The 18267-nt window shown below is 42.3% G+C and overlaps 1 protein-coding gene across 2 annotated transcripts in view; it reads right to left on the bottom strand.

Annotated features, from left to right (window-relative positions):
- WDR86 (WD repeat domain 86) overlaps nucleotides 1–18267 on the bottom strand; it is a 57464-nt gene that overhangs the window by 30560 nt on the left and 8637 nt on the right. For both annotated transcript variants that reach the window (XM_020977800.2, XM_020977799.2), the window contains exons 3-4: nucleotides 14478–14619; nucleotides 5744–6167 (exon numbers count right to left, since the gene is read on the bottom strand). In XM_020977800.2, coding sequence (XP_020833459.1) covers nucleotides 5744–6167; nucleotides 14478–14619 — 566 coding nt within the window. The remainder of the gene's footprint in view (nucleotides 1–5743; nucleotides 6168–14477; nucleotides 14620–18267) is intronic.

Raw genomic sequence — 18267 nt, 5'->3', positions numbered from 1 at the left:
CCCCTGGTCCCTTATATCCCAGCCATACCACTCAAAAACAATTGGCAGAAACTGTCCCTTACTCCCCTGAGCCTGTTTCATGATGTCACCATTCTCCAAACTCCTACAGCACTTGGATAGCACCACACTACAATTTAGTGCCAAGTACACATTCTATAATTAATTCCTGGGCATTTATCTTGCCTCCTCAATTAGTCTGTGAGCACCTGGGACAGGGGCCCTTGTGAAGACATCTATCTCTCTTCTTTCCCCTGATGGACCTACCCTAGGAAGGGGAGAGCAGGTGTTCAATCAACCCTGATGGATTGAGTGAGAATCCTTATGATGGCCCTTAGGGCAGCAAAAGAGCTGGAAATGTCTCCAGAGTCAGCAGAGACCTGCTTCCATTTAGAAGAGTTTTAATGTTATGTCCTTTAAGTATCCCAACTCTTTGAAAACTGGCAGTCCAAATATGACATGAACGCAAGAACCTTGGATTTGCTCTGTTATGTCCGCAGTGTTTAGCACAAGTGCCAAGCACATGGTAAGCATTTAAGGAGTGCTTGTTGGCTGAGCGGACGGTCAGCCAACCTTTAAGTCACAATATTAGATTAACCAAACATTCTCTACACCCCAAACACTGAGGGTAAATGGGAATCTATTGTATTAATGGTGCCTCCTTCTATTAATGAGTGGCATTCTTTCCTGACACCGAAGGGAGTTTTGTTAGGGGGTTATGTCACGTCTTGCTCAAGCACGTCGTAAACCATAAGCTCCATAACTACATGGATGATGAATTATCTAAATTTTGTACCTATTCCGCCACCTAGCACTCTGCTCTGCACACTTCACTACTTGCAAGGATTTGTGATGTCATGATGTGGGCAACTAGGTGGAACAGCAGCTAGAGCACTGAACGTGGGAGTCAATAAGTCCTGAGTTCAAATCCACCTATGGACACATGCTAGCTATGTGATCTTGGGCAAGTCACTTAACCTCTGTCTCAGTTTCCTCATTTGTAAGATGAGAATAATAATAGCATCCGCCTCCCCGGTTGTTGTGAGGATAAATATGAGAAACATCTGTAAAGTTTTTCACAAACCTCAGAGCACTATATAAATACTAGCTGTAATAATACAATAATATTATATTATTATAAGTTACTCTTATAATGTGGGTATTCCCTCCATTAGTAAGGACCACAATCCACTCATACATTCATCTCCTCCACAAATCATATTCATGCCCTGTACAGGCAAAATTTACTTTTAATTTACTTATTAAATGAAATGCAATCAAATCTGTAATGGTTCCAAATTTCCTACTGCATCAAGTTGGACCTCTGTAGGCATGTGTAGCTTTTAGGCCATACACAATCTAGCTCAATGCCCTCTACCCCAATTACATTTGATCTCCTATCCTCTAATTTGAATCTCTGACTCCTTGCTCCCCACTCCACCCCCCCACACACACACTATGGCTCAATCCAAATTCTGTTCCCCTTCTAATGTTATTCCTCCAGACTGGAATTTTCTCCATATAAATCCTATCCCTCCTCAAGGCCCCAGTACCTCATGTTCCACCTCCTAAATGAAGCTTTCACCAACTACTTCAGCTCCTACCAATCTCTCTTCTCTGCCTCAGCAGTGGTTACAGCTTGGAACACACCAACTCCATTCAATTTGACAAACATTTATAAAGCACCTAGAATGTTCGAGGCACTTCTCTAAGCAGTGCAATGATGAAACAAAGCCCAACGCAGTCCATTCTAAATTGCTTAGAATGGAGGCTCCTTGCAAACGGATTGTTTCATTCACTGTTTTTGCGTCGCCAGTGCCCAGTCCAGTGATTGGAACACAGATGGGGCTTCATAAATACTTGTTGATAAATTGATTCATTGATTGATTCTGTGGGGGAATGCAACATTTACACTACTTACTACTGCATTTTTAAATTGCCATTTTCCATATGCAACTCTTGCTCTCCTCAACTATATTGCAAACTTCCTGAAGGCAGGGGCTCTGACACCTCCTTCCTTCATACCCCAAACACTGTCTGACAAAGGGTGGCTGGGAAATACTTGGTCATTGCCCAAGGAATTGCAGAGGAAGATAGGTTTGTGAGCAAGATACGTTGGTTATCTCCACTTCCCAAGCCTTTCACCTAGTTTTCCTTCAAAGCATTTTTTCTCACTTTGCATGTCTCTTCCCTTAAGATGTGCCCTTTGGGCCATTTGCTTGTTTTTTCAAGTTTCAAAAGGAATGAAAACCAAAACAAACCACACCATCAGAGCCTCTGCCCTTCCTGTTTTGGGTCATTCCCTGTTCACCTCTGATTCATGTGTCTCCTCTGTCTTTTTTGTCTCTTTTTCTTTGCCTTTTGCCTTTCTTTGTCCTGTCTCTGCTGCCACTCTCCTTCTCTCTCTCTGCTCTGGCCTTGACTTTCTCCTGTTCCCTGTCAAAAAATACCCTAGGCCCATCCCTACCCCCTTCACTGGAAAAGCAGCATCCAGCCCCGAAGAAAGACTTTTTGAGCTGTACTATAAAGATAACACCTTGTCCATCACTGGAGGAAATTACCTCCAAAAGGATGGGGCTCCTCCAGTAAAGACAGATGGTCTTTTACTGAGCAGGCCTAAACATCCTGGGGAGGGAGAGAGAGAAAGCATGACTGAAGCAGCAAATGAGACTGTTTTTCCCCTCCTAGGGTTGTCTCTGGCTTACATCTTCAACTCAGGTAGCTAGGCTACTCAGATAATAGCTTAATTCCTACCCAACTAAAAATTAAAGTTTATAATATTTCAGTCCAAGCCCCAAAGTGACCAAGGAAGTCCCAGTGCTTAGAGAAGGATCTGTGAAACCCTATCTCCATTCCCCAGGGGCCCAGGGGCCCTCTGTACACCTGGCCACCCTCTTGAAACAAGTCCAGCATATGCTTCAATACTTCACTTAGGATCCATAACCTCCTTGATGTGGGAGCTCCTTCATGATCATCCATGCCTTCTCATCCAATATGATTCTTGTCCTGTTCAGCCGCCACAATGTGTGATGACTAACTTTGATAGACTTAGCTCTTCTCAGCAATGCAAAGAGCTAAGACTTCTTCAAAAGTCTCATGATGGAAAATGCTATCCATATCCAGAGAAAGAACTATGGAGTCTGAACGCAGATCGAAGCATACTATTTGCTCTTTTTTTTTCCTTCTGTTTTGTTTTGTTTCTTCTTTCTTGTGGTTCTTCCTATTTGTTCTAATTCTTCTTTATAACACGACTAATGTGAAAATATGTTTAATAGGGATGTATATGTAGAGCCTATATCAGATTGTGTACCGTCTTGGGGAGGGAGGTGGAGAGGGAGGGAGAGAAAATTTAAAACTCAAAAGCTTATGGAAGTGATTGCTGAAAACTAAAAATAAATAAATTAATTTAAAAATCTTTTGTTCAGGATGCACCCAATGTATTGTAGGTCGTCCAGTGGGTGCTTTTGTGTTTATGTGTGGTTTTTCAAATACATCTTGTGGGTGGGGTACCAACCAGTAGAACCCTTGCATTGTCCATCTGCCCTCTTACTAGCTGACTTGCCCATTTTTCCTTCTCATCATACATTTCCTGGATGATAGCTTTTATGCCACTTCTTACACACAATAACTAATAGCCTGCTTATGTTTGCCATGTTTTCCTCCAGTGCCCTTCAGGTCAGAACCGGCAGTGTTCTATGGTTGATTGTCATAAGCCTTCACTGGGAGAATCTCAGTGTTAAAAAGATGAGGTTTTGTGTCAGGGATCAGCTTGGGATCCCCAAAAGTGCTGTGCAATTTCCCAAAGGCAATCTAGTCCACTCTCCTCTTCCCTCTTCAACTTTGGACCCATTATCCATCTCCAGTGCCTATCCAAGATAGATGTACTGCTGGACTAGATTGATGGGCAGTCCATATAATTCACAGAATAATCAAGTTTATAGACATTCTTTATCTATGTTTTTCCTATATGGATCATCAAGTGGATCTCTTTTGAGGAGTTAGGTCTCTCATTGAGGATACCATACAGTATCCTGAGGTTTGATTCAATCAACACAATGACACTTGCAAACAGAGGCACTTGGAGGAGCTTACAATCTATAGTTGGGCAAGTCACTTAACCCTATTTGCCTCAGTTTCCACATCTGTAAAATGAGCTGGGGAAGGAAATGACAAATCACTCCTTTATTTTTGCCAAATGGGATCATGGAGAGTCGGACATGCCTGAAATGACTAAACAACCACCACAATGGAACAATCTAGAGTGACTCAATCCATCTATTTGGACTGGGTAACCTCCAGAAACGGAACCCTCCAACAACCTGGTTAAAGAATATGTCTGCCTGTTTTAGGTCTCACTTGATCTTGCTCAGGGTTAGTGACGAACTGCTATTCTGAGAACATGACCATGGCTAGAAAGGTGAAAGAGGGGCCACACAGGACCGAGAGCTCTTTCGTAGCCTTCTTTGTTTCATGGGCTACCATAGCCAAGGAATTTACCTCTTAGTGGCCAAGTCAGTAGTGATAAGCTTTGCTGGGCTGGTCCTCAGACAGTGGACTCAGTCTACCATTGGATCTGGGCTCAAAGCCTGCCCTTTGAGAACCTAGGGTCACCCACCTGCTGTGTTAAAGCATCAGTGAAGGACTTGTGGAGGAAACCCAGGGTACAAAGGAGAAATGAATAGAGGGAGCCTTTGTTTTCTAAATGGAATCGTCATAAATCTTTTCAAAGGGCTCGCTATAGAGGTCTGTTTGTGTAGCACATTTTAACTTTTGTATGAAATTATCCTCCTTTTGACCACAAGGAAACTGATGCTAATCTGTCAACTAGTCTACCTACTTTGAAAGTTATGTGACTTGGCCAAAGTCACCCAGCTATTTAGTCATTGATTGAAGACCAAAAGTCAGAATTTAGGATTTAGGGCTAGCAGAGACCTAGAGAACATCTAGTCTAATCCCTCTATTTGAGAGGAAATGAAGGCCCAGACAGGGGAAGGCTTCATATGGCCAACAGTGTTGTCTTCACCAGAGTGTTCAAAATATGGATCAATTACCCCTCCAAAATGTAAATAAATAAAATTGTTTTACACCCAACTTTTTTAAGCATAAAATGAGGCAAGCCTGTGTAACAGCAAAGGTCAGTAATTCTCTCGTATTTTGATTTACTCCGGGTGTCCTTGTGGTCTAGAGTGGCATGGGTAGCCAAAGGGTCACTCCACTGCCCAACCAGATGCCTCCTGGTGAGCTGGAAAAAGCACTGAACTCAAGAGTCAGATAATTGGGTTGGAGTCTAGACTCTGATACTTCATAGCTGTGTGACTGCGGCCAAATTATTTTCCTTCTTTGAGCCTCAGTTTTATTTCTATAAAATGGGGATAATAATACTTGCATTATTTGCCTCAAAGTTTTGCTATGAAAAAAATATAACCAATGGTTAGGGAGAGATATTGTGCAAGTTTCCTACTTAGGTATGTGTTTGATTAGAGGAACTCTGAGATGCCTTCCAATCTGAGATCTGATGATTCTGAGAAGTGACTCATCCAAGGTTATACTGATGAAATGAGGACCCAGATCACTATGCAGAGTTTCTGGAGGACACTATGCTTTTCTCTACTTACACTACACTTTCTACTAAAAAGCATATTTTGTCCCAATGGACTATAAGTACTTTCTAAAATGATCCAAAGCGGGGATTAGATTATCTCAGAATTATTCTACATGTTCCGCAAGCAAATTGCTTGATGCTTACCTCCAGGCAGATCACTGATCCCTGATGCTCTTTAAACACCTTCAGTGGCTCCCCAGTCACAAGGTTCCAAGTGCGAATGGTGGAGTCAGTGCTACCTGTGAAGAGCTCCTGGTTGAGCTCATCCAGGGCCAGGCACAGGACCGCTCCAGTGTGGCCCCTCAAGGTCTGGTAGCAACAACCACTGGACACCCACCAAACTTTGGCTGTGCCATCTGTGCTGCCTGTTACCAGGAAGTCTCTGCTGACCTTCTCCCCCTGTTCTGAGGATGCATCTGGGATGTCCTTGGAGGAGTAGTGAGCTAAGGTCAGGACACAATTCCGGTGACCCCGAAACTCCTGGATCTGCCGTTCCTTGTCCACACTCCAGCAGCGGGCCGTTCGGTCATAGGAACCACTGAAGAGGTAGTCTTTGGCAACTAGGATCCTATTGGCAACAAATCTGAGATCAAACACTAGCCCAAAGTTCAGTTCCCCCAGCCAGGCTATAAAGAGTCTCAAGATTGTCACTGAGTTTGGCAAACTGATGGCCCCCCCCCATTCCTACTTACCCAAATCCCATTGTATATGAGGAGGGTAAGACCGTTTAAGATATCTTGCTAAATGAATGTTAAGTAATTTTATAATTACCAAGAATTAAGTGTTAATGAGTAAATGGAAAAGATTTCCTCTATCTCCACCCTTATAGACAGAACATTTTGTTTCAGTAAATGGATTATATTGGAAGCCAGGCATCCTGATGAAGACACAATGAAGTAAGAAAATTGGAGGGAGATAGAGAAGAAGAGAGAAGAGAGAGAGAGGGAGAGAAGAGAGAGAGAAGAGAGAGAAGGAGAGAAGAGAAAAGGAGACAGAGAGAGAGAGAGAAAGAGAGAGAGAGAGAGAGAGAGAGAGGAGAGAGAGATAGTTCACAGAATGAGCTCAGCTGAACCAAGAGCAGGTCATTTGGAAGTAAAGAGAGCATCAAGTGATCTCTCAATCCTTACATTTTTCATAACACTTTTACCTAGGCCTCTCTTTTGTCCACAGGATCAGAGATTTAGAGCTGGAGGAAATCCTTGAGGTCATCTAATTCAACCTTCTCATTTTACAGATAAGGAAGTTAAGGATTAAAGAGATAAAGCAACTCGTCCAAGATCAAACAGGTAGGAGCGGAGAGCTAGGTTTCAGACCTGGATTCTCTGGTGCCAAATCTAGTGGGGGGTAGGTGGGGAGAAAGGGGCGGGTTTCCACTACACCAGATTCCATAATCTGCTCTGAATAAAATTTGAATATGTAAATGTATTATTCCACCATTAGATTGTGAGGTTCCTGAGGGCAGGAGTTACATATTCTTTCATTTCTATGTCTTTAGGGCCTTGCTTAGAGCTTGGCCAAAATAGGTACATAAAAAAACACACTTGTCAGATTGAACACAATGTTACCAAGGAGTGCAGCACTTGTTAGCTTCCTCTTGCATATTTTTCGGTGTCACTTTGTATTATTGTTAATTATGTTATCCGGTTACACACTTCCTATTATATTTAATATGTGCCTGAGAGTGCTGTTATTGAGACAACTTACCACAAGGACAACAGGAGAACACGGACTTACTGAATTCTTTCCCAAGGCTGGTGATACAGAAGAGAAACCAGGCCTTCGAGGAGTTTAGAGGAGTAATAATAATGATGATGACAATGATGACTAATGTTTAAAAAGTGTTTTAAGGTTTTCCAAACATTTTGCATATACTATCATTTGATCCTCATGGCAAACCATGAAGCAGATACAAGGATTATCACCTCAACTTTACAGATGAGGAAACTGAGGCACAGATCAGTTAAATGACTTGCCCCTAATAATAGCTGTAGTGGATACAGCTATGAAGTGCTTTAAATTCATCTCAATTGATTCACTACATCTTGGCAAAATTTATTAAGCAACTATGTGCAAAGCACCATGCTAGGTGCTGTGGAAAATAAAAAGTTGAAATAAAACATGATCCCTGAACTCATTAAAGCTTACAGTCTAGTATGGGGAGAAGGCACACAGGTAACATAATATTAGAAATATGTATTTGGTAAGAATAATAATAGCTAGCATTTATATAGCGCTTTAAGGTTTGCAAGATGCATTACAAATATTATCTCATTATATATTCACAACAACCCTAAGAGGTAGGTGCTATTTTACATTTTTATATTATATACATATTTTCTCCCTGTTTTACCGCTAAGGAAACTGAAGCAAACAAAAAAGTTAAGTGACTTGGCTGTGGGGTGGAGGGCGGGGTGGGTCACATAGATAATGAGTGTCTGAGGCTGGATTTGAGCTTTGATCTTCTAGACTCTTCTACAGAGGACAATTTCGATCCATTAAAATCACATTTATTGGGACACCATTAATTTGCAATCTGTGAGCTGAAATTAGCCTTTGTACTAGTTAACTAGTCAGCTGTAAGCAGAAACTGTCTTTTGCCTCTTTCTGCACCCCCAGAGCCAGCACAGTGCCCAGCAAAGAGTGCTTAATAAATATTTATTGACTGATTGGTTATAGAAAATTAATTTTAATCCAACCAAAAGCAGGAATCGGTTTAGGAGGGGATGCTGGACTCTCTCCAGAAATTTAATCACTCTTTATTACCCAGACACTCCCTTTCATGCACAAACCATGTACTGATTACAAGTGATTCTTATCCAGTCAGTAACACAGACTGGACAGGGTGTTCCCATTACTGAATGTACCACTTTGAACCTCAGTTTTTCACCTATAAAATAAGGGAGCTTGACTAGATGACTAGATGCATGATGTCAAACTCAAATAGAAACCAGAGCCCCTAAACAGTAATAAGGATCCCTGGAGGCCGCATATTGACAGTTCTAAAATGTAATATCTATATTACATTGTATTTTTATTTATTTTGTCAAATATTTCCCAATTACAACTTAATCTGGTTTGAGCTGCCCTTAAGAATGTTGGGGGCTGGAGTGCTGTAGATCATATGTGGCCTCCATATTTGACACCTCTGGATTAGGTGAGCACCATGCCCCCAGTGAATTCATTATCGGGAAGTATCCTGCAAGATCCCATCAGCTTTGGTACTCATGCCTCATCAGTACCCTCTGCTCCCCTGATTGGAGGATGGAGCCATGAACTCCCCAAGCTCCATTTAAGGAGGGGAGACAGAACAGACATCTCCTGAGACATCTCATTTCCTATCCAACAGAAATCATTTCGGAATTCTCTGACTTCTCCAGCTACCTCATTTTTGGATTTCTTTGACTTCTTCACCATGCCCTGTACTGGGTACCTCTCTCCATGCTTTCATTAGATTGTAAGCTCCTTGAGGTCAAGGATTGTCTTTTTTGTACTTGTATCCCCAGCCTAGCACTTAGCACAATGCCTGGCACAGAGTAGGTGCTTAATAAAATTTATTGACTGTTGACTACCTTTGGGAGTGACCCATGCCAGCAAAGGCTGAAAGGAGGATTCATTTGGCAGAGATGCCACTTTCAGAAGTTGGTAAGACCAGTGCTATGTAGGAATTGAGGCTGCACTCCAGACCTCCTCTATCATGCCCTAGCTCTTCATCCTGAAACCTCACTCCTTGGCATTCACACATTGGATGTATCCTCCACCCCTGTCTGCCTCTCCCTCAGATTGGATGGATCCTCTCATAACCTCCATTTAAAGAAGGTGCCCAAGCCAGTGGTGTCTCATTCCTCTCTAGGCTGCTCCAGATTTCCTCTACCAGGCTCTTATGCTCCTATCCTCCAGCCTGCCACCTTTCTTTTACATGTCTTTCCCAATTAGAATATAAACTTGTAACAGTAAGAACTGTCTTTCTACTTTTATTTTTATTCCTAGTTTCTAGCACATAGTAAGTACTTAATAAATGTTTCTTGACTGACTGATCTCTGAGATCCTTACCAGTTCCAAATCCTTGTGAAAATAACAAAATGACATTGAAAAACTATCCTCTGATTCAGACCTCTCACTCAGCTGACCTTCCTTCAAAGTCACTGGAATTAAAGAGGTTGTAGTGGGTGTCAGTCATCAAATGAAGCTGCCTTTATTAAGGTTGTTTTAATGATCTGTGATATCAATCTAGGTGTTCTGAGATTGACAGAGAAGAGTTAAGTGGGGAGACAACGATTACTGGAAGTGAGGACTGGCGGGGCAGGTGGAAAGGCCTGATCAGAATGCTGAGAATCAAGACTGCTCAAGTGGTTGGCTGTCCAATACTCCCACCACCGTCCAGTATGCTCCTTCCTAGTGTGCCCAGAGGCAAGCTGGGCTTAGTCCTTCTGATCCAGCTATTCTGTAACAGCTAGAATCAGATATCCCAGCTCTCTCCTCATTGCTCATTCCATCCTGGCACACTGTATGTGGGAGCCTTAGCAATTAGGCCACAAGTGCAGCCCTTGTGTGTACTTCCTCACTCCCAACCATAATGGCCATATGAAGGGGGGTGGGGGAGGAAGCTCTTCCAGAAGCCCCTTAATGCGGAGGGGTCTCAGGATCTCTATTTACTCTCAGATACTCAAGCCTAAAGGCATATCTGAAACATACCTTCACCAAGATCCCTGTCTCTCCTTCAAGGCTATAGTGCACACCACTTAAGACTGGCTTCCAGCTGCTCTTTCCTTCATACACTTACCCTCTGCTTACTTCTTGACATCTTTAAATTCGTCTTGGCAGATTACAAAGAGCTCACTCCTCTTTCTAGCTATCCCAGCAAAAGAGGCCATCTGCAGTCATCCTGATCTATTTCTGGCCATTGGACCCAGATGGCTCCAGAGGAGAAGGTGAGGCCGGCGACTTTGCACAGACCTCCTTCACTTAAATCCAATTCACTTGCATCATCTCCCTGCTGTCATGGTCCTCTTTGAGAACGAAGAACAAACAACAACAAGGGATGGGAGGAGCAGTGGACTTGGAGTCAGGAAGTCCTGAGTTCAAACCTGGCCTCGGTCATTTACTAGCTGTGTGATCATGAGCAAGTCACTTCACCACTCTCAGCTTCAGTTTCCTCATCTGTAAAATGCGGACATTAACAACAACTACTTCCTAGGGTCGTTGTGAGGACTGAATGAGATAATATTTGTAAAAGCACTTCGCAAACTTTAAAGTACTATATAAATACTAGCTATTATACTAAATGTCTGACTTTCCCTTAGTTCCATAGGACCATGATCCCTTAACACCATGAGCCTCACAAGCGCTCAAAACAGCTCTGAGGTCCATATATTTATTAGTTCCACCACTCATCTTGGGCATTTGAGACCTGGTTATACAGTTGTTGAAATGTCAGCTCAGAAGTATTAGTCTATAATAATGTCAATTTTAAAAAAGAAGAAAATTCCATTTCCAAAAACTTAGAAATGACAACTGATGATTTCTGAGACTAATTATCTGCTTTGCTTTCAGAGGGCTGACAGTTGGCATGATGTGACATATTAAATGAAAACCAGAATTTGAGACAACATTGTCAAGGTCAGTCAGCTGAGAACGTGACCTTCTTAAATTCTGTCCAAATGTGTTTTTCTAATTTCCACATATCTTACACTTTCTTGTATCTCTTCCACAAAGGAAGTCCATTTATTTGTTCATTTACTCATTGCTGATCCCTTAAGAGGCAGTGTCCTATGATATCTTTTTTAAAAAAGCACTAAAATTAATAAAATTTTTTTAAAATGAAAAAAAATAAATAAAAGTACTAGACTAGGAGACCTGGGTTCTTCTAGTCTCTTTGTAAGCCATTTAATCGTTCAGTCAGGCCAGAAACATTTTTAAGTACCTACTATGTGCCAGGCTCTGTGCTAAGTGCTGGGGATACAAAGAAAGGTAAAAGGCAGTCCCTGCTCTCAAGGAGCTCACAGTCTAGTCAGGGAGACAACATGTGGACAAACAAGATACACATGGGACAAACTGGAAATAGCCAACAGAAGGAAGGCACTAGCCTTAAGGAGGAGGGGGAAAGGCTTCCTGTAGAAGGCAGGGGTTTTAGCTCTGACTTGAAGGAAGCCAGGGAAGCCAGGAGATGGAAGCAGAACATTCTAGGCGTAAGGGACAGATAGTGAAAACGTCGGGAGATGGACTGTCCTGGGACAGGATCGGCAAGAGGGCACGAATGGTGTAAGAAGGCTAGAAAGTTGGCTCACTTTTAAAATAGGGATAATAATACTTTACTTGCCTTAAGGCAGAAGGCTAGGGCAAGTAATATCTTAATCTAAATTTATGTTTTGGAGAGCCAGCAAGACCTGGAGTCAAGTCCGTTTTTCGATTCCTATTCTTAATAACATATAGAATATCCAAAGAACTACAGAATGTTAAAACTGGAATTGATTGTATAGTTCTAGACCTGGGTTCAAGTTCTGCCTATGATACATGGTGACTGTATGACCCTGGGCAAATCACTTAACCTCTCAATGTTCTAGGCAACTCACCTGAGAATTCCCTATACTACTGAAATCACAAGTCCAGTTTCTATACCATAATCTTTGATTTACAGCTCACTCTATCTCTCATTTGATTGTCCAGAACTGCCTTGCAGTAGAAAGCAGAAAGAAAATCCAAACCTCCCACTTTGCAGGCAGAAATTCTACCACAGAGTCACAAATGCTTAATCCACAGGCATGGTGCTCATTCTTGCCTCTCCATCAGGCATGTATACCTCTCAGTGTCTGACAGTAGAATGCTACCCCTGGCTATCAGTTGAGAGAGAAGCTAAAGATCTGGGGCAATTATTGGTAAGAACAATTCACAATCTGATCCTCCACTGTTGCTCATCTGTCTTTTGTTTTGTTTTGGGTTTTTTTGCTTTTTGGTGAGGCAATCGGGTTAAGTGACTTGCCCAGGCTCACACAGCCAGTAAGTGTTAAGTGTCTGAGGCTGGATTTGAACTCAGGTCCTCCTGACCCCGAGGCTGGAGTTCTATCTCTATTCACTTCGCCACCTAGCTGCCCCGGTCATCTGTCTTTTGAGAGCATGTTCATCTACTTCACTAATTTTTATTTAGATTACAGTAGGTGGGAACTATGGTTAAGTCTGTGCCTTAACAATAAGAGTTGTTCAAAAGTAATAAGGGCTGCCTCTTATAGAAGGAGGTATTAAAGTAAAAGCTAGAAAACCACTTTTCAGAGTTATTGTAGAGATTTTACAGATGAGGAAACTGAGGCCGAGAGAGGTTAAGCGACTTGCTTAAGATCACACAGCTAGGAAGTGTCAGAGACGGGACTTGGAGCCAAGTGTCCCAACTCTAAGTCCTGTGTTTTTATTACTGTTATGCTACAAATATCTGGAGGCAAAAATTCAGTCTTATATAATTTCCATACCTTCCTCACAGCACCTAGCACAGTGCCAGGCAGCTCCTTGGCAACCAGTAAGTCTTATTGACTTTAACTGAATGGTGAAGGCCTTGCAGACTACCCTGAAAACCAGCTGGCAGGTCTGAATTCAGCTGGGGGGAAAAAAAAACTTGAAACATCTTGGGCTGGGGGATATTTTCAACAATTAACCAGGGAAAGGATTTTTTTAAAAATTCTTAGTTCCATCTTTAGAACAGACAACTCCCGCCTCTCTCTTCCTCCTCCTTCAATCTCCCCCCAGCTAAGCATCAGTTATCAATTAAGCCATTTCCTCTGGAATTCTGTTCTCACCAGGGAGAGTGCTGGGCTTTTGGTTCCTCTCCCATCCTTCACCCTGAAGCAGCTAAGTGAGGCATCAAGGGGTGCCTGGAACTGAAGGAAGGCATCTGCTTCCATGCGGACAGCTAAATGAGCCATTCAACAAGACTGACTCCAATTGAGAGCCTGCCCACTGCAGCCCCCGGTCACCTTCCTCTTCTCTGAACTGCTTCAGCATAGACGTCTGCACCAGAGATTTGGCTAATGCTCAGCCATTAAGTGGTCCCATCTTAGACACTTCCTAGCTGTGTGATCTTAATTAGTCTTTCCCATTGTGGTGTCATTCATGTTACTTCAGTCCTAAAAATAATGCCTCATATTCAGGTTTAAGACTTCTAAAGTTCTTCACAACTACTATAAGAGGTGGGGAGTGCACACATTATTATCTCCACTTTATAGATGGGGAAACTGAGGCTCAGAGAAGTGGCTGTGACTTACCCCAGTTTAGAGAATGAGTCAAGAGCCAGAACTGTTATTCAGATCTGAGTCTCATGACTTCTGGTCCAGCAATTTTTCTACTGTACCACACCATACTTTATTATTATTAAATTTTTGCATATATGTATGCTTTGTCTCCCCAACTAGACTGAAGATGGTAGGCTCATGCAATTTAGAGCTGGAAAAAGACCTTTAGAAATCATTCACTCCACTCTCATTTTATAGATGAGGAAACTGAGGTCCAGAAAGATGAACTGATTGTTTTGAGTTCAAACAAGTAGTAAGTAGCAAAGTTAAGTTTCAAAAGCAAAGCTGAGGTTCTCAGACTCTCAATCAAATGTTTTTTTCCACTACGCCATACTGTAGGGCAGAAACCTTGTCCTCTATTTCTTTGTATAAAAGAAGGTAAGCTTCCTAAGGGCAGGAACTGTTATGTTTTTCTTTGCCTACTGCCTACTACACTGCACCTTGCATAGCACCAGCACTTAATACATGTTTGTTGAATTGAATTCGTATTTCCCACTAGTGCCCAGCCGAGTATTATATGCGCAGTAGCTGCCTTCTGGGACACCTGTAGCCGTTCAATCACTGGGAGTTAGCAGCTGTGGAATAATGGTATCAGCCGCACGAACCTGTTTACAATCGATGTATGACCTCGGTAAACAGCCAGACATTGTCCAGTCACCACGTCCCACTTTCTGATGGTGTGATCAGCACTACAGGTGAAGGCAGCTTCATTTTCCAACTGGCAGAAAGTGATATAGCTTTCATGTCCTTCAGAGAAAAGGGAGAATCGGGTGAGATGTGTGAGGGACATTGACTATCATTATTCCTTAAAAAGAAACCACCAGGAAAGGGAGAGTGGTAGGGCTGGTGAAAGGAGTGACATTTTAGGAAAAAACACAGGGGCTTATGACAGATCCCTCAGAGGGACTCCCTCCCCCCAGGAAATCAATGGTGGCTTTCTCTTCCTCCCCTTGGGACAGAGTTCTTTTCTTTCTCTCTCATAGCCTTCACATTCACATTCTCTCTCCTGTCTTTCCCTTCTCCTCTTTCTACCCTTTCTTTGCATCTTCCCTAAGTCAAAAGCACCCACAGACACTGTTAGCACCTATCGGTAGCGCTCTTGACTAGCAAAATTGCTGAGCACTGCCTTATTGGATTAAGGTTTGTGCAAATCAAATAGCAGCTTAGAGCTGGACAGTACAGCCCTAGCTACAGGACCGACAACTTGGGCAGCACAGAATCACTGACTCCCCAAACTTCATAGTTAGAAAGGGCCTTGGAGATCATCTTATCCAGCTGACTTCATTTTATAAAGAAGGAAGCCGAGGCCTAAACCAGTGATGTGACTTGTCCAAGGCTACACAGGTAGTGTGGGACAGAGCCAGAATCTCCAGCTTTCTCTTCAGGATGTCTTTCTACCATAATCTACACATCCAGCTGTCCAGCAGCGCGTGGACAGAACATTTCTGTTTCTTACTGAATTTTCCCCTTCTCATCCGGATGCCTGACATCACCCAGACAGGGCCTTAGAACCTCCAGGGTTCAGTTTCAAGCTGCCTGACACATTTTCCCTAAGTTTGAGTTTACTTGCTCTTGGAAACACTCAACTTCCTGGATTCTGAGAGAAGAAAACTTTAGGAAAAAAAATTTTTTTTAAAAAGAAATGCTCAAATCTCCTTGGGCAGCAGATACCAGGCCTCTAAGAAAACAGTGTTTGCAGGAATTAAGTAAACATGTGAGGAAACCCTACAGATTAAATTTCTCTTAAAATACACACAGGATTTAAAAGTTAAGGGCAAAATGTGTTTGGCAAAATGAAGCTCAAGGGCTTTTTTTTTGTTTGTTTTGTTTTGTTTTCCACCAGCCTCAATGAATTTGCAAAATACTTTGAGACTGTCAACAAATCCTTCCTGAGACCGGATCTGTCCCCTGCTATCCCTCTCCCCGCCCCCCACCACTCACTGATCTGACAGTCCCAGAATACCAACAGAGAAGAGGCAGCAGCAACTTTTTTAACACTGTAATGGTGCTTCTCCTCAACTGCTTCACAGGAAATAGTGAGTGAGCGAGAAGGGAAGGAACAAGGGACAATCTGTAAACTGGGGCAGGGGAGATGACGCAGTGCAAGTGAGCAGACCAATGTTGTAGGCAGGGAGAACTCTCACTTTCGAGTCTCAGCTCTGATACTACCTAGGTGACCTTGGGCAAGTCACCTCTCTGGGCCTCAGTTTCTTCAGCCATAAGATGAGGAAGGTGGATTAGGTGACAAGCAAAGGCTTGTGGTGCACGAACTTAAGGAGCACTGGATTACAGGCAGGGGCCCAAACTCAACTCCCACCTGTCACTTCCTATTTGTATCTATAAATTTGGGCAAGTCTCACCCCCTCTTTGGTTGGCAGTTTTCTCATCTTTAAAGTAAGGGGCTTAGGATAGGTGGGTAGGTGGTCTCAAGGGTCTCTTGCAGTTTTAGATCTATGAACTACAGAATATATATCGATTCTTGGAGGATAAAGACTACCTAGGTCCTCACTTTGATTTTACATGATCACGTCTTACGCTTTCATTAACTCTATTAAACTAGCTTGAATTCATTTTTACTGGGGCTCCTCCCCCCTCCCCAGGGAGCAAACTCTCCTTAAAGAAAAGCTCCTTCCTCCCAACCCCCATTCCCCCTGCTCCTCAACGATGGTCTGACCATCTGGAGTTGAACCTCCTGGCTTATTTTCTTTGACGAAGCCACCCACCCCACATCTGAAAACAGAACCAGCAATGACTCATGGTTTTGAGGGCTTCATCAACAATAAGCAAATCCCACAGTGATTAGGAAGATCTTCTAGGAAGCACACTTGGGAAGCTTTTCAGTGGGATCTCTGACTGTGCCAGGGCTTTGCAGAGTGTCATTTAGAATGGCATCATCCATCAGGATCCAAGCCCTCTGAGCTCTACTACTGCAGTCCTAACATCATGATGACGATATAACAGATTGAGGGCATTAAACTAAGGAGAAGAAAAAACAATCGGCTGCCCACTCAGCTACAAAACTGTGTGTACCCTAGATGGAGGGGAGAGGTGATCATGAGATTTTGAGCTGGAAGAGGTTTTTAGGGATCTAGTCCAATCTCATTTTACCAAAAAGAAAGAAAGAAAGAAAGAAACTGAGGCAGGGTGGGGTTGTGTGGTGAGATGACTGTCCAAGGTCAATCAGAGTTCATTGGCAGAGCAAGGACTCAAAAGTCAGATCTTCTGAGCCCTAGTTCATCCAGTGCTCTTTTCACTAGACCAGCACAGAGACCAAGGAGGCAGGTCTTGTGTCTGTAGAGGCCTACGAATCCACAAATGTCAAAATGAAAAGTAAATGGCATTGCTGGTTTGGAGAATGCATGTAAAAGGTGATGACTGATTATATCACTGCTCCAAAGTTGGGTTAAAGGTAGGACTGGTAAAGCACAAATCAATCCTTACTTCTTTTTCTTAGCTGAGCTGGAAAAGAAGTTGGTGGAGGAGGTCAAATTGATATGGAGTGAGAATTGTTTCCTTAAATTTAAACTACTCAAGTGAAAAAATCGATACAATATGACAAGGGAGATTTTTGAGATTTTGCTTGCTTTTGGGCAACTGTTTTTAAGAAAATTGTGTTTGCCAAAAGCAATCTTTTTTTCTAATGGAGGGAGGGGGAGGCAGGAAAATGGGTTATCCTGACAGGGTGGGATGGAGAAGATTCCATAGGCTGTGGATCTCTGAGGTTGAGGGATCTGTTGTACCTGAGGCATAATGATAAAGGAACTACTTTATTTTAAACAAACATACGCATACTAGCACGGGAACATGGCTATATAAACATAATTTCCCATATACTACGTTAACTTGGGCAAATTACTTAATTTCTGTTTGCCTCAGTTTCCTCAACTGTAAAATGAGAAAGATAATAATACCCCCTTCTCAGGGTTGTTTTGAGGATCAAATGAGTTAATTTTTGTAAAGTGCTTGACAGAGTGTTTAGCATCTAATAGGCACTATTTAAATATTGTCACTATTATTACTTAGCCCAATGATGTGGCTAATTGTTTAAAAAAATGGTGGAAGCTCCTCTTTTGGTGAGAGCTTATGACTTCAGCCCCAATCAATCAGCAAGCATTTATTAGGTACTTACTATGTGCTACTAATAGCTAATTGCTAGGCCATGGGGATACAAAGACTAGAATGAAATAAACTCTGTCTTCAAAGAGCTTACACTCTATCTATCTATATATACATATGAATAAAACACACATATAATATATAAATGTATCATATTATATGTTACCACCTTACATATATGTCATGTATAATATATAAACATATAAATGTATGAAATACATACAACATATATTTATGGGAGGAGAGAATCAGGAAAGCCTTCATATTTGAGCAGACTGG

This window comes from Phascolarctos cinereus, unplaced genomic scaffold (assembly GCF_003287225.1).
Source record: "Phascolarctos cinereus isolate Bilbo 61053 unplaced genomic scaffold, phaCin_HiC Scaffold_1;HRSCAF=81, whole genome shotgun sequence".
Taxonomy (NCBI): Eukaryota; Metazoa; Chordata; class Mammalia; order Diprotodontia; family Phascolarctidae; genus Phascolarctos; species Phascolarctos cinereus.
This window is presented reverse-complemented; position numbering and strand designations above follow the sequence as displayed.